The sequence below is a fragment of the Mirounga leonina genome, unplaced genomic scaffold (assembly GCF_011800145.1).
Source record: "Mirounga leonina isolate KUSES-001 unplaced genomic scaffold, KU_Mleo_1.0 Mir_168, whole genome shotgun sequence".
Taxonomy (NCBI): Eukaryota; Metazoa; Chordata; class Mammalia; order Carnivora; family Phocidae; genus Mirounga; species Mirounga leonina.
The window spans coordinates 23451237-23474621 of NW_023270426.1; the positions used below are offsets into that span (position 1 = coordinate 23451237).

Here is a 23385-nt window from a genome sequence, read left to right on the forward strand (position 1 = left end):
CTTCTCCCTCTGACCCTCCCCTCTCTCATGCTCTCTGTCTCATTCTCTCTCTCAAATAAATAAATAAATAATCTTTAAAAAAAAAAAAAGTAAATGACTAAGAGAGTTGGTGGACATCCTGTATATGCATAGCCTTCCATTCAAGTGTTCCTTATCTTCCCACCTCCTCTCCAGGACATGGAGTTTGGGGGGACTGTCTTTAGATTGAATGACCAGGCTGTTGGTTTTCCAGGCTGAAAGCCCCCAAGAAAACTTTAGGGAGTGCTTGAGAACAGCTGAGATAAATTACTGTCAAAAAGTCTTGATAAGGTCTTCCTGATGAATTGTATAAGGATAAAACAGAGTGTAATTGGGTAGCTAAATATTATAAGGAGGCAGAATTTAATCTTCAGAAAAGAGAAACTGTTGGTTACAACGAAACTTTTTGAGCTCCTTTGACTCTTCTGGCTCTCAAATCCTTCAGCACATTATTGATATTTAGTGTAAGAAGGTAGTCCTTATTTTATATTTAAAATAATATAGGGGCACCTGGCTCGCTCATATGGTAGAGTATGCAACTCTTGATCTCAGGGTTGTGAGTTTTAGCCCCACATTGGGTGTAGAGATTACTTTAAAAATAAAGAAAGAAGGAAGAATAATGAACTTAGTAATACAGTGCTTTATTTTTAAATATCCAGATTTTAGTGTACCATTACATTTTTTCCCATTTTTCTGTGAAGATCTGGTAAGCAGGAGAAAGTATAGGCCCTGAAAGGAAAAGTAAGCCAAAGATTTATTGGTCATACAATAAATCCCACAACTCACTATATATTATTTATTTTAAAAGTAGATTATCAAGGGGCACCTGGGTGGCTCAGTGGGTTAAGCATCTGACTCTTGGTTTCAGCTCAGGTCATGATCTCAGGGTTGTGGGATCAACCCCACATCATGCTCTGCACTGAGTAGTGAGTCTGCTGGAGATAATCTCTCCCTCTCCCTCTGCCCCTCTGCTCCTCTCTCCCCCCAGCCCCCGCTCTCTCACTCACACTCTCTCTAAAATAAAATATATAAAATCTATAAAAGTGATTATCAAAGATCTCACTATAAAAAAAAGCAAGGCAACGGATATGTTCATTATCTTGACTGTAATAGTCATCTCACTATATATATTTTGTTTTTTAATATTTTTTTGTTTTTTAAAGATTTATTTGAGAGAGAGGGAGCGGGTGCGCATGAGCGGGGCGGGGGCAGAGGGAGAGAGAGAATTTCAAGCTGACTCCCCACTGAGTGTGGAGCCCAACACAGGGGTTGATTCCACAACTCTGAGATCATGACCAGAGCTGAAATCAAGAGTTGGGCACCTAACTGACTGAGCCACTCAGGCGCCCCTAATATTTTATTTTAAAGTAATCTCTACACCCAACTTTGGGCTCGAAGTTACAACCCCAAGATCAAGAGTTGCATGCTCTACCAACTGAGCCAGTCAGGTGCCCCTATGTTTATGTATTTCAAACCATCATGTTGTAGACCTTAAATACATACAGTTTTGGTTTTTTTTTTTTACAACAGGCAGATTACCAAATAGTATTATGGCATGATTCTACTTTTTTCAAATAAAAGTATATATTTATATGTAAGGAAAAAGACGGGAAGGCATAAACCAAATGTCCAAAATGGTTAATCATTAAATGATGAGAGTATGGTTGGCTTTATTTCCTTCTTTTTGCTTATCTATATTTCTTGCAAAAAATATATAGTTTTTCTAATACAAAAAATGTTACTGTTGAAGAAAAGATTTAAAAAATCTGGCCAATGGGCATTTTTGTACCTATTCCATCACAATTCTTAGGATGAAAAGTTTTGGGACTGTGTAATGTTCATTTTCACCTCCAAGCTCAAATATACCCACCTTGGACGACTGGATGCAGTTTTTCCCTCCTTTGATTTGCTGTGCCCACTTGGCCTGCCCTATTGGTCCAACCTTTACTCAGTAGGTGAGGCAGTATAAATTTTGCCACTGACATACCGTGCAACATTTGGCAGGACTTTTCCCTTAGGAGCTCCAGTTTCTAAAATCTGTCTAAATTCAGGTTAGAATCAATGACCTCCAAGGTCCCTTCCAGATAGAGGAAAGAACACAGTTTTAGAATCAGAAACGCTTGGATGGGGATGCCAGGGTGGCTGTCAGTTAAGTGTCTGCCTTCGGCTCAGGTCAGGATCCTGGGATCCTGGGATGGAGTCCTGCATGGGGCTCCCCGCTGGGTGGGGAGCCTGCTTCTCTCTCTCCCTCTGCCTGCCGTTCCCCCTGCTTGTGTGTGCTCTATCAAATAAATCTTAAAAAAAAAAAAAAAAAGAAAGAAAAGAAAACCTTGGGATGTTGAGAATGTGGGCATCACCCACCAGGAAAATAATCCTTATTCTCCAGTGTGTCTCCAGGCAGGTAAGTACCTCCTGGCCTAGGCCTGGTCTTTTATCTCACAGGTCGTGACCTATGGCTCAACACATACTAGTTGCTCAGTGAATTAATTTTTGCCTCTACCTCTTAAAAAGCAACTGCAGAATAGGTTTTCTACGCTTGCTCCTTGACAGTGATCTGAAACCGTTTGTTTTAACTCCTGCGTGTTTTTTGAGGTGATTGGTGCAGTGCTTGTTTGTAACAATTCACCATGCAGAGCAAGGGCTGAGTACCTCTCCTATAAGTGACACGTCTGTGGCTAAGAGACATTCAAGTTGTCATCCTGCTGGGGCCTTGGTTAGAAAGGTCATCTCAGGGATGCCCGAGACATGCTCAAGGAAACACATTCCCAGCAGGTGCCCAGGTTGTTACCACGAGGCTTCTAGAAAGGGATCTGACAAGACCCTGGACTTCAGGGAATCCCAGCTTTGCCTCTGTGGAGCTGTGTGACCTTGGACAAGTCCCTTCCTTCTACGGGAACGTTGCAGTGGATCTAAGGACCTCCTTCCGGGTCAGTCTATGCTATGGCGCTGATCGAGTGATCAGGAAAACATTGGCCTTTAAACGTTTGTGGATCTTCGATGACACACGCGTGCGGTACCAGAGGCAAGGGACTCAAGGGTCCCCGCGCGCGAGCATCTACAGCCCGCTCCACGAATCTCGCGAGACCTCTCCCCTGCGCTTCGCGTCGTCATCCTCTCGGCAGCCGTGGCGGCGAAGGCGACCGCGCGTCAGATACTCACAGGGGCGGCCCGTATCCCTCCGCCGCCGGCGCGGTCCGGCCCTCCCTCCCCTAGCCCGCCAATCCCCGCGCCTCCCGACCTGCCCCTCGGCCTGGGCCCACCCCGCGCTCCGGCGGCCCCACCCCGGCGGCGCCGCCCGCCCGTCCGCCCGCGCGTCCCTCCGTCCACCTGCAGCAGACAGTCCCTCTGGCTGTCCGACTGAGCGGCGCCGGCCGAGCCCGAGGCCTGGGCTCTTGCTCCCCGGCGGAGGGATCCGCGGCGGCTGAGGAGGCGGCGCTGAGATTAGGTGGAAGAGGCAGCTACGGCCGCGGCGGCGGTAGCGGCGGCGGCGGCGGCGGCTCGGACGGCAGCGCATAAAGGGGCCGCCGCCGGGTGATGCGGTGACCGCTGCGGCAGGCTCAGGAGCCAAGTGGGCCCCGGCCCTCAGTCCGTCCTGCCGGACCCGCGCTCCCGAACTCCCCATCTTCTCCGGCCGACCCGCGATCACCGAGGCGGCCTCGCGCCCCCTCGCCCCTTCCCCGTCCCTCCCCTGTCCCCGTCCCCGCCCCGGGGGCCACCGCCACCCGCCTCCCACGATGGCTCTGAAGAGAATCCACAAGGTAAGCGGCCGGAGGTCGGCTGAGGGTTCCGGTTGCTGGGCGGGCCAGCTGAGCAGGCTGCGGCCTGCACTTCCCGCCGTCGCCTCAGCCTGGCTCGCGGCCTCTTCGGACCCGGCTGCCGGCGGCGATGGTCCTGCCGGGCGCCCTTCACACCCCACTCCCAGTGATGGCGCCCGTGGAGGCCCCGGCGCGCAGCCCGCGCTTAGGCAGGAGGTGCGCTAGCCCGCTCGGCGTTCCTCCCTGGCCTCCTTTCTAGGCCCCGCGTGGTGTGGAGTCCCGGGGCCTCTCCCCGGCTTGGGACTGCTGCGCTAGAGGGCCATTGTCCGGCCATGCCGGGAGGGGGAGCCGGGGCTGGGGCGTTGAGCTGCCCCATTGACAGAGGTCGAAAGGGCTCCTCGCCCCGTGTCTGCCCGTGTCCCCCTGCCCCCTCCCGCCCACACCCGCCCACCTGCCCTGGTTCCCCCCACAGAACCGCCTGAGCTTGGAGCCCATGTCTCAGGCAGACGGAGGAAGCCTTTTTGTCCGATCCACAAGTATTTCTTGAGTTCACTTACCCCTTGGCGGTCGCACACTTCAGTCCACTCTACTCGTCCAGAAACTCAGAGTAGGAAGTTCAGAAGAAAAACAAAACCTAACAGGACTCTTCTGAGGGAGGAGGGAAGTGGAAAGAGAAGCGTTTTGTTCTTTGAGGTTGCCAAATGTAGTGAGAAACTACACTTTTACAAATGGATCTAATAGAAAAGCTGTTAAATTTTCAAGGGTAGAGGTAGAAACCTGAACGTTGAAAACCACTGAAGGAATTACACAAAGTTTCCTTTTACAGTCTCTTCATACAGTGGATTTTAACGCTTAAATTACGTGATATGTTCAGGGAGATCGTTTTAATTTAGAAGGAATTTTGCTCGATTTTTCCATTTGAAAGGATGTCTTTGCCCTTTAAGATGAAGGGTTATTTAGTTGTATGAAGGTTTTCCTTATACTGCTTCTATATTATGGGCTTGGCTTAAAATTTAGGGGCCCCCCCAATATTGTAACACTCCTGGTGCCTCTTACTATCATGTCTTTTTCTTAAAGTTGGGGAAGTACTACTGGTGATTTTTGTTTGGTGTTTTACTTGACTACTTGGAGAAGCTCTATTAAATCTCTAGCCACTTACGAGTAGATTCTGGGGTTATCCATAGGGAGGAATGGGATGGAGATGCAAGGGGAAGAGAACTAATATTCACCTTGCCCTAAACTCAGGGAAAATGCGGACTGTGGGACAATTAAAACACCTCAGTTGGCAGTCGATCTTCATTTCACTCATGATCAGAGACCTTTAATGTGGAATTAATCCCAGTGGTTACTGGAAATTAGGTTAGATCCTTACCAACTTGTTTGGACTTATTTGATTTCTAACAAATGAAGAAGGGCAGACTTCAGACAGAGTAAATCTTGTATTAAAATGAAGCAGGTTATTTGTTAAAAGGAGCTTGAAACTTCACCGAAGATTTCTTAACTATTTAAGGGGCAGGAGCACAGTGAGGAATCATCATCCAAATAAAAATATATATGGATTTTTAAGACTTTTAGTAGTTAACTCGGTTCTTATACAGGCTAATTGGGAAGTTATCAATTTGAGATTATAACTGTAGAAGACTGTGCTTTTTTTTTTTTTACTCCCCTTCTCCCCATGTTCTTATTTTAAAACCTGAAAGAGAGTAAGTATAGATCAAGAAGTATACCCTTTAATCTCTACATTAATTGATACGTGTTACATTTTTTTGGAGAAGAAGGTAACTTAAAACAGGTATTTTAATCTTCTAATATACTTGCTCCAGTAATATGGTTTCTTTTGAGTTACTGCATATTCTGTAGACCTTCTCTAAAATATCTTCTTATAAAGATTTTAATAGGGAAAATCAAGTTTAGGCAATGATACTTTGAACTTTTAAAACTCAGTGTTAGCCTTTTTCCCCCTGGTTTATAACCTAGAGCCCTCCGCAAAGTATGGCTCAACTTCGGAGACTGCCAGGGATTAGAAAAATAAAATTTATTTTTAGTATACTTGTCAGTAAGATTTTGAAAACAAAATGGATATTTTTTCCCCCAATTTTTTGTGTAATACCAATTTTAAGTTGAATGCAGACTTACCTAGGTATGGATAAGACTAGTCCTTCCTATTTTCTTCTTTGCCCTAGTAATGTATCTACAATGGAATCCCCCAAAAAACTTAGTTGGCTTATATAATTGATGTTGGTCTTGAACCTTCCCAGTTATCAGTCTCTGAAAAAATAGTTCTACTTAAATACTCTGTTAACTTTAGATTCATGAACTGCTGCATCTTGGTTCTAATAAAATTTTGCTGAAAACAAATTTGACATGTGGCATTTTTAGGAATTCAATATCTTGTTTCTTTGACAGGGAAATAGTGTTCTGTGAATTTGACAGTCCTTTCAGTGCATTGTCTTTTTGGCAGAAGCTTTTGATGGACTTTATTTTGATACACACTTTAAAGTCTCCTGACCTATGCTTTAACAGAGTGTACCAGAGAAGGTCATTATGAATATCCAGTATAGTTCTGTGCAGGGATTGGGACCTCTGGGCTTGTTTGTATCTACACCAAATGGTCCTAGCCTGCTGTGTTTTGAGGTTTTCTGCTGACTTTATAGGTCTTCAGCTTTGATTTTGATGCTTTGAGTGTCTGCCTCTTGCAGCACCACCCCCAGCCCTTTTCCAGTTGGCTGCATCTCATCTGTTGTGGGCTGGGAAACCAGATCACGGAGCTTATTAAAATTATGTCTAAAATAAGATCCAGTAGGCCCTGAGTGACGAGGGCTTCATGTGTTCTGTGAACTGTGTGGTCTCTTTGACTGATCAGAGACCTTTTTTACTTCCTGTTTTTCTTCTTTTGTTATACAGATGCAGGAGGCTTTGGGGTACTCTTAGAGTGCCATAATATTGAAACGGTTAATTTCTTTATTCTGTGGAAGGGTAAAAGACTGAATGTCTTGCTTCATTGAGGAGTTGAAGACAGACCAAAGTTAGGATACTAAAAGCTATTTTTTTTTTTAAAGATTTTATTTATTTATTTGACAGAGACACAGCGAGAGAGGGAACACAAGTAAGGGGAGTGGGAAAGGGAGAAGCAGGCTTCCCGCTGAGCAGGGAGCCCGATGCGGGGCTTGATCCCAGGACCCTGGGATCATGACCTGAGCCGAAGGCAGACCCTTAACGACTGAGCCACCCAGGCGCCCCTAAAAGCTATTTTCTTAACAGAAGTAGTGCCTTGTATATTTTAGTGGTATCCTGTTATTTATAATTAACATTTAATATATATGGCTTTAATGCCGGGATAGTCACTTGATTTATTCTGTTTCTGTGATAAAGATTCTTATATGTAGCTTCTTTTTTTTTTTTTTTAAAGATTTTATTTATTTATTTGACAGAGAGAGAGACAGCGAGAGAGGGAACACAAGCAGGGGGGAGCGGGAGAGGGAGAAGCAGACTTCCTGCTGAGCAGGGAGCCCGATGTGGGGCTCGATCCCAGGACCCTGGGATCATGACCTGAGCCGAAGGCAGACGCTTAACCGACTGAGCCACCCAGGTGCCCCTCTAGCTTCTTCTAAGACCCCTCAAAAGATACCCCACCAAGGGGGGGAAAATCCCCAACACCTCAGTAGAATAAAGATTTCAAACTCTAACAGCTCTAAAGGCCAAGCAGGTAACCAAAGTGAGCAAAGAGAATTGGGCAGAACTAGAAATTACATGTGCTATCAGAAGAGGGCAGCTGCTACTCCACTCTCTCCAAATGTTGCTATTACCAGGATCTGTGGGCCCAGTGTTCCCAGATCTTCCCTGTTTCCCCCTTTAAAAGGAAACCCACAAATCCAGATTTTTGGCAACCAATTCAAATTAAAAACAATAACACATTTCTGGTAGGTTGGTAGGCACCAGTTTAATTTGTGAATTAAAATTAAAAGATGGAGGTTCAGTAAGCAATCAGGAGTATAAGGATTAAAAAAAAAAAAGGAGTTTAAGGATTAAATCATTTAAACCATACTTGGTATCTTTTTTAAAGTTTCAACAGTTTATTGCTTTATGTAGATGGGTAAGATTAAGTAGTTTTTTTGTAAACTGTTAATTAACTTCCTTGCTGAGGTTTTACTTGGTTATGTGTGAGGTCATAGGGAAAGCCAATTTAGTAGATGCATTGATCCCATAGTAAAAGTTTGTATCTTACTCTTCATTATGCTCTTTGATGTTGTGACTCATCTTTCTGTATACTACATACTTTCAAAATGTTTTAAGATTAGGAGATTACAAAAGGATGATTCTTACCATTGTAACACTGTAATAGTACTAAATATAAAAAATAATTATTTTAGGAGTGCATGGTGGCTCAGCTGGTTAAATGTCTTTTTAGCTCAGGTCATGATCCCTGGGTCCTGGGATTGAACCCAGCAGGGAGTCTCCTTGTCCCTCTCCCTCTGCCCTTCCCCCTTCTCATGCTCTCTCTCTCAAATAAATAAATAAAATCTTTTTTAAAAGTATTATTTTAAGGGCGCCTGGGTGGCTCAGTCGGTTAAGCGACTGCCTTCGGCTCACGTCATGATCCCAGTGTCCTGGGATCGAGTCCCATGTCGGGCTCCCTGCTCAGCATGGAGTTTGCTTTTCCCTCTGCCCCTCACCCCGCTCGTGCTCACTTGCTCTCACTTTCTCTCTCAAATAAATAAAATCTTAAAAAAAAAAAAAGTATTATTTTAAAATACTGTACTGAAAGTGTTATTAGATGTAATGATAAAGTGAATTCCTGTAAAAATGGCAAAACAAATTATCAAACTGTTCTGTGGAGTACTGTGAACTTTAATAAATGGTTGACTGAAAATGGCTGTTTGAATTAGATCTATCTTAGAAGGCAGATATACCTTCTTACTCCAAAAGATAAGGTTCTTAGAATCTCTGGAAAGATTTTTTTTTTTCCATTAAGAAATGATTCTTTGCTTTACCTAAGTTCATTGGATTGAGAAACTTTCTTTGGCTCTTCCAGGTTGCTATTTACAGCCATCCATTGAAGGATAACTGTTAATCTAGGTTTGCTTTAAACTCTCAGTGTGTATACTGTACTGCTGACTGAAAGGAAGAAGTTTTGACAAAGTCCAATTCTGGATATTTTAGGCCAGAGAGAGGGCTGCTAAAATATCCTAGGCAGTTCCCAGGATAGGAATACCTGACTCATGCCTGATGCTGCCAGAAACTTCTGCAGCCTCATCCCAGAAATGCAGGAGCATACTTGTTTTTTCTGTAGAAATAAAGTTTTGGTGGTTAGATTCCCAGGCTAACCTTCAAAATCATATTTAACTGTGACATAGGAAAATAAAGTACCATTTGTTCTTCTGTCTCAGAGTCAAGTGAGAGTTCAATTAATAGAATCATAAAATATTAGAACTGCAACACATCTCAGAGCTACTGTCTGAAAAGGCCATGTGACTTTCTAGGGCTGGATCAAGAACCTGGGTTTCTTGACTATGTCCAGTGTCTTTTCTGGCAGACAATGTACCTTTATGTAGCTGTTAGATACGTAAATCCAAGGATGCAGTCTTTTTCTTTTGTTCAAACAACTGGGTATTCAAACTGTGCCTTGGAACCAGAAGATCTTTTCCTCAACATCTCTTATTATTGAAGAGGTGTGTATGAACTCCCTTAAAACTATACAAAGTTTGGATGTTCTGTCCTCCATATATCTTCCATCAGAGTTAAATGGGTTTTTTAATCTCTGCAAGATTAAGAATCACTCTCTCTCTTTTTTTTTTTTAAAGATTGTATTTAATTATTTGACAGAGAGAGACACAGTGAGAGGGAACACAAGCAGGGAGAGTGGGAGAGGGAGAAGCAGGCCTCCTGAGGAGCAGGGAGCCCGATGTGGGGCTCGATCCCAGGACCCTGGGATCATGACCTGAGCCGAAGGCAGACGCTTAATGACTGAGCCACCTAGGCGCCCCGAGAATCACTGTCTTACGTCTTTAAACACTCTGTTTTAATGTGAGTTGGTGACCCAGTTACCTATTCTACAGAGAAAATAGAAATCTTCTATGTGAATTCTTTCAGATTTCCTTTGAGGCCTTTAAGAACAAAAACTAAACTCTACAGCTACCATCTTTATAGTACTCACTCAGTTTCAGAATTACTGAATCTTCTGAACAACCCTGTGAGAATTCTGTTCTCCCCAGGTTAGATGGGAAAACAGACACTTGGAGAAGTAAATGAATTTGCCTATGATTATATGATATGGTAAGAGCCAAGATTTAGATATATGCAGTCTTGACTCTAGCCAGCCATTACTCCAAATTTACCTTAGTCATCACTCTTCTTCCTTCTTGTCTCTGCAGAAGCTATACTTTTCCCTTTGTCAAGCTAACTTATGCTTTCCTATTCTTCCTGCCAGGTCCTTGCTCTTGAGTATTTTTCTCCGCTCTCCTAGTTCCAGTCTCTTTTAAGTCCCCTCCGCATCCAAGCTTATTCAAGATTACCGCATCCTAAAAAAAAAAAAAACCAACAACAAAAAACTTTTTAACTTCCCTAGTCCACTATAGCTGATTCCTTCCTCTTTATCCCTCCCATCTCTGGCATTCCAGTGCCAAAATTCTTAAAAGAATAGTCTATTCAGGGGCGCCTGGGTGGCTCAGTCGTTAAGGGTCTGCCTTCAGCTCAGGTCATGATCCCAGGGTCCTGGGATCGAGCCCTGCATCAGGCTCCCTGCTCAGCGGGAAGCCTGCTTCTCCCTCTCCCACTCCCCCTGCTTGTGTTCCCTCTCTCCCTGTGTCTCTCTCTGTCAAATAAATAAATAAAATCTTAAAAAAAAAAAGTCTATTCACTGTTCTGGGACTGCTTAGTAAGGCAATTACTTAATTGCCAGATTCAGTGGACACCTCCTCAGTTTTTATTTAATTTTTATAACAGTCACGTTGTTATCACTCATTTCCCTTAGCTTCTGAAGATAAACTGCTGTCTCCTTCATATGTAGTGTTTCCTAACTTTATTAGAATGCTTTTCAAACTAATACTATTGATGGATACAAATAAGAGTTTGTGAAACAGTGTACACTTGGATTAAAATTGACAGGTCCTGGGTAAATTAATTAAAATATGTAATCAAAATATTATATCAGAAGCACAAAATTTGGTAAATTAAAAAAATATATTAAAATGAAACATCATTGTCATTTTGCTGTGAAGGAGCAAACTAAAAATGGTATTTTTTTTTTTTTAAAGATTTTATTTATTTGACAGAGAGAGACAAAGCAAGAGAGGGAACACAAGCAGGGGGTAGTGGGAGAGGGAGAAGCAGACTCCCCGCTGAGCAGGGAGCCTGATGTGGGGCTTGATCCCAGGACCCTGGGACCATGACCTGAGCCGAAGGCAGATGCTTAACGACTGAGCCACCCAGGCACCCCATAAAAATGGTAATTTTCTTAAATGATAAAAGAGATCTTCATCAAGGGCTGCATTAAATGTGTTACTGTATATTGTTTTCATTACAGTATAATATGAAAATTGGTTTCAAACAGGTGTACCGTAGCAAAAGAATACAAATATATATTTGGCAGTATTTGTGCAGTTAGGCTATTATCAATATTAATTGTCTCATGGGTAGATGTAGACGGGTCACCTAATTAAAAAAGATATGCTTTGCTCATGTTTGTTTCAAAATAATTTTATTTGGGAGGCTTACGAATCTAAAGACTTTTTCTTTTTTTAATAAAGAACTTTTTTTAAAAAAGATTTTATTTATTTGACAGAGAGATAGAGCCAGAGAGCACAAGTGGGGGGTGGTTTGGGGGGATGGCAGAGGGAGAGGGAGAAGAAGGCTCCTTGCCAAGCAGGGAGCCTGACTCAGGGCTCGATCCCTGGTTTCCCAGGATCATGACCTGAGCTGAAGGCAGACGCTTAACCAACTGAGCCACCCAGGCACCCTCGAAGGACTTTTTCATTTTAAACTTCCATATTTTAGGGACGCCTGGGTGGCTCAGTCGTTAAGCATCTGCCTTCGGCTCAGGTCATGAACCCAGGGTCCTGGAATTGAGTCCCATATCGGGCTCCTTGCTCGGGGGGAGCGAACTGCTTCTCCCTCTGCCTGCTGCTCCCCCTGCTTGTTCTCTTCTCTCTGACAAATAAATAAAATAAAATAAAACAATTTCCATTTTTTTTTTAGGGGCACCTGGGTGGTGCAGTCGGTTAAGCATCCAACTCTTGGCTCAGGTCATGATCTCAGTGGTGGTGGGATCAAGCCCTGCATTGGGCTCTGTGCTCAGAGCAGAGTCTGCCTAAGTGTTTCTCTACTTCCCCCTCTGTCGTCCCCCCTCCCCTTTGTGTTCTCTCTCTGGAATAAATAAAATCTTTAAAAAAGAACTTTGATATTCTAGTTATAACTCTATGAGGAATGGGTTAGTATAGTAGGAATACTTAGTATATAGTAAGCTTTGATTAAATCTCAAATATATATTGAATTAGGACAAGAAACTAGATAGATCAGTGGAGTCAAATAGACGATAATACCCATGATTAAATGCAGTTTGTGCATCACAACACAGATGGACACCGTGTGCTTTGTGTTCTAGTGTCTTGAGGCAAATTATTGCCTTAAATCTGTAGAAATATGTAGTATTTCTTAAAAACATGTATTAAAAGTGGATAAAATTTAGGACAAAAAATATTGCCACCTTTATTCCTGTAATACATATTAGTGTTTCATGAGAAATACTGCTGTAATTCAAACAGTTCTAATTGATCCTTTTCAGAATCATTTTCCTGTAGTCTTTGTGCTTTTCCTTATACAAAGAATGTCTTCTCACCCCACCCCCTCCTCTGAATTCTTTATTCATCCTTGGAGACCTAACAGAAATGGCTTTTCTGTGTAGCATGCCCCAGGCATGCAGGCAGTAGAGTTCCACTATAGAACTATTTCTTAGTACGTAGACATGATTAATTATTCTCCTTCTCTGGACTGAGCTCTCCTGGGCAAAGTCCTTGTCTTACTCATTATATTCCCAGTATCTGATGCATAGTAGGCATTCAGTTTTTGTCAGCAACATTCAGTGAATGCTGACAGCAAGTGATATGGTAGGAAAAAAAAAAGGATTTTGGAGTAACATGCCTATTGAGTCATGTGCTAGCTTCCTTGTCTATAGAATGAGGATAGTGTCACCCTGCAAACCTGTGGGGGATGAGTAGAAAGGAAATATGGACTATATAAAAAGTAGTTTTTAATATTAGTTGTTAACATGATGTCTCATCGACCCAAATACTTTAACGTATATTTCTTAGAAACAAGGACATTCTGCCACATAATCACAATATAGCATTCAAAATTAGGAAATTTCCATTTAGATCTTATTGCCATATAGTCCTCAGACCCCATTCGAGTTTGCCAGTTGTTTTATAGGAAAGGATCCAATTCAGAGTTATTTGTTCCATTTTGTTAGCTATCTGTGGTCTCTTTTAATTCCTTAGTCTTTTCTTAGCTTCATGACTTTGACACTTTTCAAACATTAGAGTCCAGTTGTTTTGCAGTGTCCCTCAGTTTGGGTTTTTTTCCTTCTAATCAGATTTAGGTCATGGGTCTTTGGCAGGAATGTGACAGAAGCGATGTTGTGTCGCTCTCTTTCCATCCTATCAAGTGGTGTGTGATTTTGGTTGGATTCTTCTCGTTGCATCCTGTCAAGTGGTATGCAATTTCAATTTGACCCACTACTGAGAATTTTCACTTCCATCACTTGATTAAGGTAATGTCTACCAGGGTTCTCTACTATAGAGTTAATTCTTTTTCTCTTTGTAATGAATAAGTAATTTGTTGGGAGGTACTTTGAGAATATGTACTTATCCTGCTTGTATTATTTATATATTGCTATAGAAGAAAGTACCCCAAAACTTAAACATTTACTGTCACACAGTTTCTGAAGATCAGAAATCTGAGTGAGAATGGCTTATAGCTAGATGATTCTGTCCCAGGGTCTTTTTTTTTTTTTTTTAAGATTTTTTTAATTTATTTATTCATGAGAGACAGAGAGAGAGAGAGAGAGAGAGAGGCAGAGGGAGAAGCAGGCTCCCAAGGAGCAGGGAGCCCGATGTGGGACTCGATCCCAGGACCCTGGGATCATGACCTGAGCCGAAGGCAGACACTTAGCCATCTGAGCCACCCAGGCGCCCCCAGGGTCATTTTTGAGGTTGCAGCCAAGCTGTTGCCTGAGGCTGCAGTTCTCTGAAGGCTGGAGGATCCCCTCTAAGCTCACTTCCATGGTTGTTGGCAGATCTCAGTTCCTTGTGGGTTATTGGACTAAGGGATTCATTTCCTTCCCACATGGGTCTTTCCATAGAGCTGCCTGAGTATGCTTAAGACATGGTTTCCTTTAGAGAGAGTGTAAGAATGAGCAACCACAGTATCTTTTATAACCTAATCTCAGAAGTGGCATACTATCACTTTTGCCATATTCTGTTGGTTTCAGAGACCACTCCTGGTACAAAGTGGGAGAGATGACTAAAGGGTATGAGGAGTCAAGGATCATGGGGAGCTGTTCTGGAGTCTGGGTACCACACCGTTATGCAAAAGTTTTAACTTACTCATTTTTAAATGTATATTTGTATGGACTCATGATTTCTTATGTTATTCAGGTAGATTATAATAATTTATTTATTTTAATGCTCAAGTTTTCTTTCTTTTTTTTTTTTTCTCATCATTCTTTGAGTACTTTGTTTTGGTACCACAAGATATCTCTGGCTTTTTCTTTTTTACCCTGCTCTAGTCTTGTAATTATCTATTTTTCCAAGGATTCCTAGTTCTGTTTACTGGAAAATGATATTTAGAAATCAAGATCTGGATGCTAGGTGTGCTCATTGCTCTTGGAATCTCACTGCTTTCAGGGTTTCTCAGTGTAATCAGTGGATGTAGTTAGGGAATATGTGTATGTATATACAGATACACACATAACAGTATACACATTTCCATGTATATTTACTTTTCTCTTTATATATAAAAAAACCCATTAGTTCACATTGGTACTTCTAATTCCTGTCTAATATCGTAGGGTTCACCCTATATTTCTTCCTTTCAGTATTCCTTTTTTTTTTTTTTAAGATTTATTTGGGGTGGGGAGGGGCAGAGGGAGAGAGAGGATGTCAAGCGGAATCCCCACTGTGGCGCCTGATGTGGGCTCGATCCCACAATCCTTAGATCATGATGTGAGCTGAAATCAAGAATCAGACGCTAAACAGACTGAGCCATCTGGGCACCCCCCTTTTGATATTCCTAATTCTTTTCTGACAGTGAGAAACCTGGCTTCTGTTATTCTTTTTTTTTTTTTTTTTTAAAGATTTTATTTATTTATTCATGAGAGACAGAGAGAGAGAGAGAGAGAGGCAGAGGGAGAAGCAGGCTCCCAAGGAGCAGAGAGCCCGATGCGGGACTCGATCCCAGGACCCTGGGATCGTGACCTGAGCCGAAGGCAGACGCCCAACCATCTGAGCCACCCAGGCGCCCCTGTTATTCTTTATATATTTACTCATTTGATCAGTTTCCCAGTATATAATCAACCTCCCACCGCTATAGTGCACCTGCATACATACCATTCTTGCTGTCCCTTCCCTGGGGATGCCCTTAATTGTCCTGACTTGTACATCCTGCACTGGGTCATGCCCATCCCCTTGTAGATGCTCGCAGAATTAAAAAATAATAATAATAAAATAAAGGGCTTCTTATTTGGCATAAATATTCAGATAAAAACTATTTAAAGTAATAGTGCCAGTCATGTAGAACATTACTTAAAATAGATACAGGAAGTTCAACCCAGTAATTGTAACCACATAGCACTTTTTCCAGTTAGGGAATATGGCTCTTCCTTCCTTCCTTCCTTCTTTCCCTCCCTCCTTCCCTCCTTTTTGCTTCAGTTTTATACCTTTATTTGATAATCAGCCATTAGTTATCATCCATATTAACTGTTTGTAGATTTTTGAAAGTGGTGACAGGTACATAGGGAACCAATGTATAGAGCTTGTTTGGCAAATCTTCATCTTCCTGTGTTTTCTGGGCAACTGCACACAGATACGGTATTGAACATTCCTTATTCCTTTGGCCCAGATAGCTTTGTTGAGCCTGGTATCAATGTGCACATCTGGAGTTCCCATCTCCATCATGGCCAGTTTCCGGATCTCTCTACATGCCCAAGGGGCTTGCTTTTTGAAACCCACTCCATTGATGCGCTTGTGAATGTTGATGGTATATTCTCAGGTCACTACCTTATTGGTGGCAGAATGGCCCTTCTTGCCACCCTTCTTTATGGGAGCCATTCTGCCAGGCCCTGGTTGGAAAGGGAGAGCGCAAGGTATTGTGGGGTGGCCTTTTCTACAGCTATTCTTGGAGTAAACCAAGACCATAATTTTAATTTAGTGTTATTCTGAGCTAATTTTGATAACTCTGGTATCCTATATAAATACACTAATCTCTATTCTTAGAACTATTTGGAAACAACTGTAAAGTCCTGAAACTTATCTTTTATTATGAAATACTTTATGCAAAAGTATAAAAGATTTTAGACACTCTTATGATCGACACCTGTGTACTTGCTATCCAATTTAACACTCAGAAGAACTATCTAATTTAGCTCTAGTGTTAAAGTTTATTTAAAACTAGAATCTAGTGTTAAAGCAATAACTTCTCTCTTTTTTTAATATTTTTTTTATTGGGCACCTGGGTGGCTCAGTCAGTTAAGCGTCTGCTTTCGGCTCAGGTCATGATCTCAGGGTCCTGGGACGAGCCCCACATCAGGCTCCCTGTTCATCAGGGAGTCTGCTTCTTCCTTTCCCTCTACCATTCTGCCTGCTTGTGCTCACTCTCTCTCTCAAATAAATAAAATCTTAAAAAAATATATATATATATATTTTAAGTAAACTCTGCCCATCTTGGGGCTTACACTCACAACCCTGAGATCAAGAGTTGCACACTCCATGGACTGAGACAGCCAGGTGCCCCGATAGCTTCTCTTTTTAATTTATGAGCTTAGCATCTTTGCATATTTAGAAATATTATTTATGTTTTGATAAGGGTGGTTATTATAGGTGATGGGGAATTGCTTGTGGAACCACCCCTACTTCAATATATCATCACTGAGTTTAGTAATAGGCCAGTTCAGTAGTAGACCAGATTATTTCTTTTTTTTAAGATTGTATTTATTTATTTGAGAGAGAGAACACACACAGAGGGAGAGTGAGACAGAGAAGCAGACTCCCCGCTGAGCAGAGAGTCCGATGTGGGGCTCGATCCCAGGACCCTGAGATCATGACCTGAGCCAAAGACAGACACTTAACCAACTGAGCCACCCTTCGCCCCAGATTATTTGTATCTTTAAGCATTGTGCTTCAGTTTTGTTGACTATAAATAGTAAAATCCACTTTGAAATTATTGAGCTTACCAGCAGTATATCATACATATTTGTGAGCTCTTTTTAAAAGTGTGAATTACCATGATATTTAGTATATCTACTTCAAGGGTGATTTGAAACCATTTTCCAAATGTTTAAAATACTGATTAAATTGGTTTAAAACAAAAATTAGAATTCTTTCTCAAAACAGAAATAGTTATACTCTTTATTTTCATCACTAGGACAAATCTTGAATAAATAAAATCTGTTTAACTTATAGTGGCAATCCCAAAACATGCTTATGCAGTCATTTGTTTTTTAGTATACGTGTCTTATTTTAGTTCCTCTTTTGTTGAATCTACAACTTGATGTGGAAATTAAATTGAATGAGGTCACATGCAGCATTAATATAAGGTTAAGAAAAATTGTCCAGACTTTGAGGAACAACTTGAAACCAGCAGTGTTTATTGGCGTTTGGAAAGGAGCTGTTAGTTTCTTAGGCTGGACTGTAGACATGACCTGACCTGTAATCTTGGAGTCTGGGGTAAGGCCACTACTGTGGCACTGTTTTTACTTTTACAGTCAGTATTTTCATTGTCTCTTAGCTTCCAGTATTGCTGTTAAGTCCAAAACTATTCTGATTCCTGATCCTATATATGTGGCCAGTTTCCCTTCTGGAAGCTTATAGGTTTTCTTTGTCCCACATGTGGGAAATTTCGTAAGTGGTGGTGTAGGGCAATTTTCATTTGTTTTGCTCAAAATTCAGTTGGTCTTTTTGAGATTTATTTTATAAGATTTATTTATGTATTTGGGGTGGGGCAGAGGGAGAAGGAGAGACCATCTTAAGCAGACTCCACACTGAATGGGGAGCCCTACATGGGGCTAGATCTCATGACCCTGAGATCGTGACCTGAGCCGAAACCAAGAGTCGAGGCTTAACCCACTACACCACCTAGGCACCCCTCTTCCCTTTTTTTTTTTTTTTAAGATTTTATTTATTTATTTGACAGAGCTAGAGAGCACAAGTGGGGGCTGGGGGGGGAGGCAGAGGGAGAAGGAGAAGCAGGCTCCCCGCTGAACAGGGAGCCCGATGTGGGGCTTTATCCCAGGACCCTGGGATCATGACCTAAGCCAAAGGCAGATGCTTAACCAGCTGAGCCACCCAGGCGCCCTTCTTCTTCCTTTTTTAAAACTTATTGGATGTTGGACTTCCTGGACTGCTCTCCCCCTGCTCCCCCCACACCCTTTCTACTCATATGGATTTCCCTATTCTGGACATTTTATATAAATGGAATCATACAGTATGTGACCTTTTGTGTCCGGCTGTATCCAAGTTACAGTTTATAGAAACTATGTCCAAGTTACAGTATGTATCAGTACTTAATTCTTTTTTTAAGAGAGAGAGAGAATGTGGGTGTGTGAGGGTAGGGGGGAAGGGAGGAGCAGAGCGGGAGGGTGAGGGAGAAAGAGAATCTTAAGCAGGTTCCACAGGAGAGCTGGAGGTGGATGCTGGGCTCAATCTCACAACCCTGAGATCCTGACCTGAGCTGAAATAAAGAGACACTTAACCAACTGAGCCACGCAGGCGTCCCCTTAATTCCTTTTTATGACTGAATAATATTCTTTTGTATAGGTATACCACATTTTCTTTTTTCCATTTATCAGATGATGGGCATTTGGGTTGTTTCCTTTTTTTTGTTTTTTGGGTTTTTTTAACTGTTAAGAATGATGCTGCTACGAACAGTATTTTTCAGATACTTTCAATTTTTGTCTGAACATATACTTCCATTCTTCTTGGATATATACTTAGGAGTGGAATTGCTGGATCATGTGTTAATTCTGTGTTTAACATTTTGGTCTTTTTGTTGTTTTTTTGGGGGGGATTTATTTATTTGAGAGAGAGAGAGCGTGTGCTCTTGTGCACATGTGAGTAGTGTGAGGAGCAGAGGGAGAGGGAGAGAGAATCCTTAAGCAGACTCCCCGGTGAGTGTGGAAACCTTCACAGGGCTCTATCTCACAACCCTGAGATCATGACCTGAGCCGAAACCAGGAGTCAGAAGCTCAACCCACTGTGCCAACCAGGTGCCCCCCCTCCCGCCGTGTTTAACTTTTTGAGGAATAAACAGGCTGTACTATTTTACATTCCCATCAACAGTGTATGAGGTTTCCAGTTTCTATACATCATCATCAACACTTGTTACTTTATTATTTTGATTATAGCTTTCCTAGTAGGTATCAGGTGATATAGTGGTTATGATTAGCATTTCTCTTAATTACTGAATGATACTGAGCATTTCTTCATGTGTTCATTGGCCATATATATATCCTCTTTGGAGAAAAGTATATCCTTTGCCCATATTAAAATTAGATTGTCTTTATTGTTGAGCTATAAGAATTCTTTGTATATTCTATATATTAAACCATTATCACATAATTGATTTGCAGAATTTTTCTCCCATTTGTGGGTTGCCTTTTCACTTTCTTCATGGATATACAGAAGTTTTAAATTTTGATGTAAGTCCAGTATATCTAATTTTTCTTTTGTTGCTTGTGCTCTTGGTGTCATAGCTAAGGAGTTGTATCCAAGGATACAAAGATTTACATTTATGTTTCCTTTTAAGAGTTTTATAGTTTTAGCTCTTACATTTAAATCTTTGATCTATTTTTTCAAAAATTTTTTTAAAGATTTTATTTATTTATTTGACAGAGAGAGAAATCACGAGAGAGGGAACACAAACAGGGGGAGTGGGAGAGGGAGAAGCAGGCCTCCCGCTGAGGGGAGAGCCCGATGCGGGGCTTGATCCCAGGACCCTGGGACCATGACCTGAGCTGAAGGCAGACGCTTAACGACTGAGCCACCCAGGCGCCCCCCTCTTAGCCGTTCTTAAATAGACATTTCAGTGGTATTAAGTACACTCATATTGTTTTACAGCTGTTACCATCATCCATCTCTAGAACTCTTTTCACCTTTCAAAACTGCAACTATACCCATTAAACAATAACTCCCTATCCTCTTTCTCTCCATCCCCTGGCAACCTTCCTTCCACTTTTTGTCTCTATGGTTTTTGACTAGGTTCCTCATATAATTGGAATCATACAGTATTTACTTTTGTGTGACTCTCTTCTTTCACTTTAGCACAGTATTCTTAAAGTTCATCCATGTTATCAGAATATCCTTCCTTGGGGCACCTGGGTGGCTCAGTCGTTAAGCGTCTGCCTTCGGCTCAGGTCATGATCCCAGGGTCCTGGGATCGAGCCCCGCATCCGGCTCCCTGCTCGGCGGGAAGCCTGCTTCTCCCTCTCCCACTCCCCCTGCTAGTGTTCCTGCTCTCGCTCTCTCTCTGTCAAATAAATAAATAAAATCTTTAAAAAAAAAAAAAAAGAATATCCTTCCTTAAGGTTAAGTAATACTCCATGCCACATTTTACCTATCCATTCATCTGGTGATGGACACTTGGGTTGTTTACATGTTTTAGCTATTCGGAGTAATGTTCTTAGGAACATGGGTGTACAAATATCTCTTCAAGACTCTGCTTTCAGTTATGTAGGTTTATACCTAGAACTGGAATTGCTAGATCATATGGTAATTCTATTTTTAATTTTCAGAGAAACTGCCATACTGTCTTCCACAGTGACTGTACCATTTTACACTCCCACCAATACAAGGGTTCTAATTTCTGTACATCCAGACAATACTTGTTACTTTCTGTGTTTTTTTTTTTTTGTTTGGGTTTTGTTTTTTGTTTTTTTAATAATAGCCTTCCTAATGGGTGTGAGATTGTGGTGTCCGGTCCATTTTTAGTTAATTTTTGTATATGATGTGAAGTAGGGGTCTAGGTTCATCTTTTGCATGCGAATATCCAGTTGTCACAGAACCATTTGTGGAAAAGACTATTCTTTCCCCCAAGTGAATTTGACAACTGTGTAAAAAACCAGTTGGCCATAGATGTATGGGTTTATTTCTGAACTTTCTGTTCCATTGATAAATATGTCTATTCTTATGCCAGACTGTTCTTATGTCATACTGTCTTGAATACTATGGTTTTGTATTGTTTTAAAATCCTTGGGGCGCCTGGGTGGCTCAGTCGTTAAGCATCTGCCTTCGGCTCAGGTCATGATCCTAGAGTCCTGGGATTGAGCCCTGCATTGGGCTTCCTGTTCCGGGGGAAGCCTGCTTCTCCCTCTCCCACTCCCCCTGCTTGTGTTCCCTCTCTCACTGTGTGTCTCTGTCAAATAAGTAAATAAAATCTTAAAAAAATAAAGTAAAATCCTTAAGTGTGAGTCTTCTAAATTTATTATTTTCCACGATTGTTTTGGTCTTTGGGTCCCCTGCATTACTATATGAATTTAAGGATCACCTTGTCATTTCTGTAAAAAAAGGGGGGGGCATTTGGAATGTTGATAGAAATTACATGGAATCTGTAGATCAAGTTGGGGGAGTATTTGGATTACTCCTCCTATATTTTCTATTTTCCATCTTTGTCTTTTATCTATTTCGTAGAAGACTTTCTCATTCTTAGTATGTTTTAAGGATTTTGCTCTTTCATAGAAGCAATAACTTCTCTTACCTTTTAGGATATTCATGATAGTTTTTCTTTTGTTTTGACTTTTTGTCCTTGCATGGTCTTTGTTTTCTTTTGCTTTTTTCTATACATTGTTTTGGTATTTATCTTTCTTTCTATTCTTTTTTTTTTTTTAAGATTTTATTTATTTATTTGACAGAGAGAGAGAGAAACAGCGAGAGAGGGAACACAAGCAGGGGGAGTGGGAGAGGGAGAAGCAGGCCTCCCGCCGAGCAGGGAGCCCGATGCGGGGCTTGATCCCAGGACCCTGGGATCATGACCTGAGCCGAAGGCAGACCCTTAATGACTGAGCCACCCAGGCGCCCCTTGGTGTTTATCTTTCATGTTGAAGATGAATGATCAGATGGCTGATTTCTTCATTGTCATTTATACTTATTAGGATTGGAGTACTAAAAAATTGATGAAAAAGTCTGAGCATATACAGGTGAGGTTTGGCAACTGTGGAGTTCAGTTTACGGTTTGCTGGCTGGGCTATTTCTCTGGATGAACTATTAATATCAGTGAATGGTAAAGCTCTTTATCTTGTGCTGGTCACATTTTCCTGAGGATCTTGTAATCTCCTGCCTAGACAGTACAGGCCCAGCTTCCAGTTTTCTCAGAACCACTGGAAACAAAGTTTGTATGTAAATGTTCACTCAACCTTCCCGTTTTTTGTACATCATCCATCCCCTTGATTGTGCTTATAGTTTCTCATTCCTGAGGCGTTCTGTTTTATTCTTTCCAGAGAACAAACCTCTAGCCTGTGGCTTGAGAGGAGAGGCATTCACTGGAGGAGTCCAGAGTCAAGGAAATGATCTAGACATTACTCTTATGAGTTTTAAGTTTTAAAGTTTTATCTTTATTATTCTTAAGATTTTTAGCCATAAATAACATTAACTGTTTAGTTGTCAGAATTTATATAGATGTTATGGAAATGTATATATTTTCTTTTATTTTATTTCATTTTATTTTTTAAAGATTTATTTATTTGAGAGAGCGAGAATGAGAGAGAGAGAGTACATGAGAGGGGGGAGGGTCAGAGGGAGAAGCAGCCTCCTCGCTGAGCAGGGAGCCCGATGTAGGACTCGATCCCGGGACTCCGGGATCATGACCTGAGCCAAAGGCAGTCGCTTAACCAACTGAGCCACCCAGGTGCCCGGAAATGTATACATTTTAAAGAACATGCATTTTCAGTGCATACAAAGGTACCAACAAATTATTTTTTTTTTAATTTCTTCCGCTGTGATAGGCATTGTTTCCAAGTTTTTGCTACTACAGACACTGAAACATCAACATTGGTGCACATAGATGAAGGTTTCTTTTTATAGTCATTAGAGTTGTTCGGTTATAGAGTGTGAGCCTTTTCGTTTTGGTAAGATACTGAGGAATTGTTTTCCAACGTTTTTAGACACCCAACTAACAAGGTACAAGAGTTTCTGATTAACTTTCTTTCTTTTAAAATTTACCTTATTGGGGCGCCTGGGTGGCTCAGTCGTTAAGCATCTGCCTTTGGCTCAGGTCATGAACCCAGGGTCCTGGGATCAAGCCCCGCATCGGGCTCCCTGCTCCGTGGGAGTCCTGCTTCTCCCTCTCCCACTCCCCCTGCTTGTGTTCTCTCTCTCTCGCTGTCTCTTTCAAATAAATAAATAAAATCTTTAAA

The 23385-nt window shown here is 41.7% G+C and overlaps 1 protein-coding gene across 1 annotated transcript in view; it reads left to right on the top strand.

Annotated features, from left to right (window-relative positions):
• Positions 1-3277: 3277 nt before the first annotated feature.
• The window catches only part of UBE2D2 (ubiquitin conjugating enzyme E2 D2), a 59879-nt gene continuing 39771 nt past the window's right edge, over positions 3278-23385 (top strand). The window contains exon 1 of the mRNA XM_035014270.1: positions 3278-3776. Coding sequence (XP_034870161.1) covers positions 3753-3776 — 24 coding nt within the window. The 5' untranslated portion in view covers positions 3278-3752. The remainder of the gene's footprint in view (positions 3777-23385) is intronic.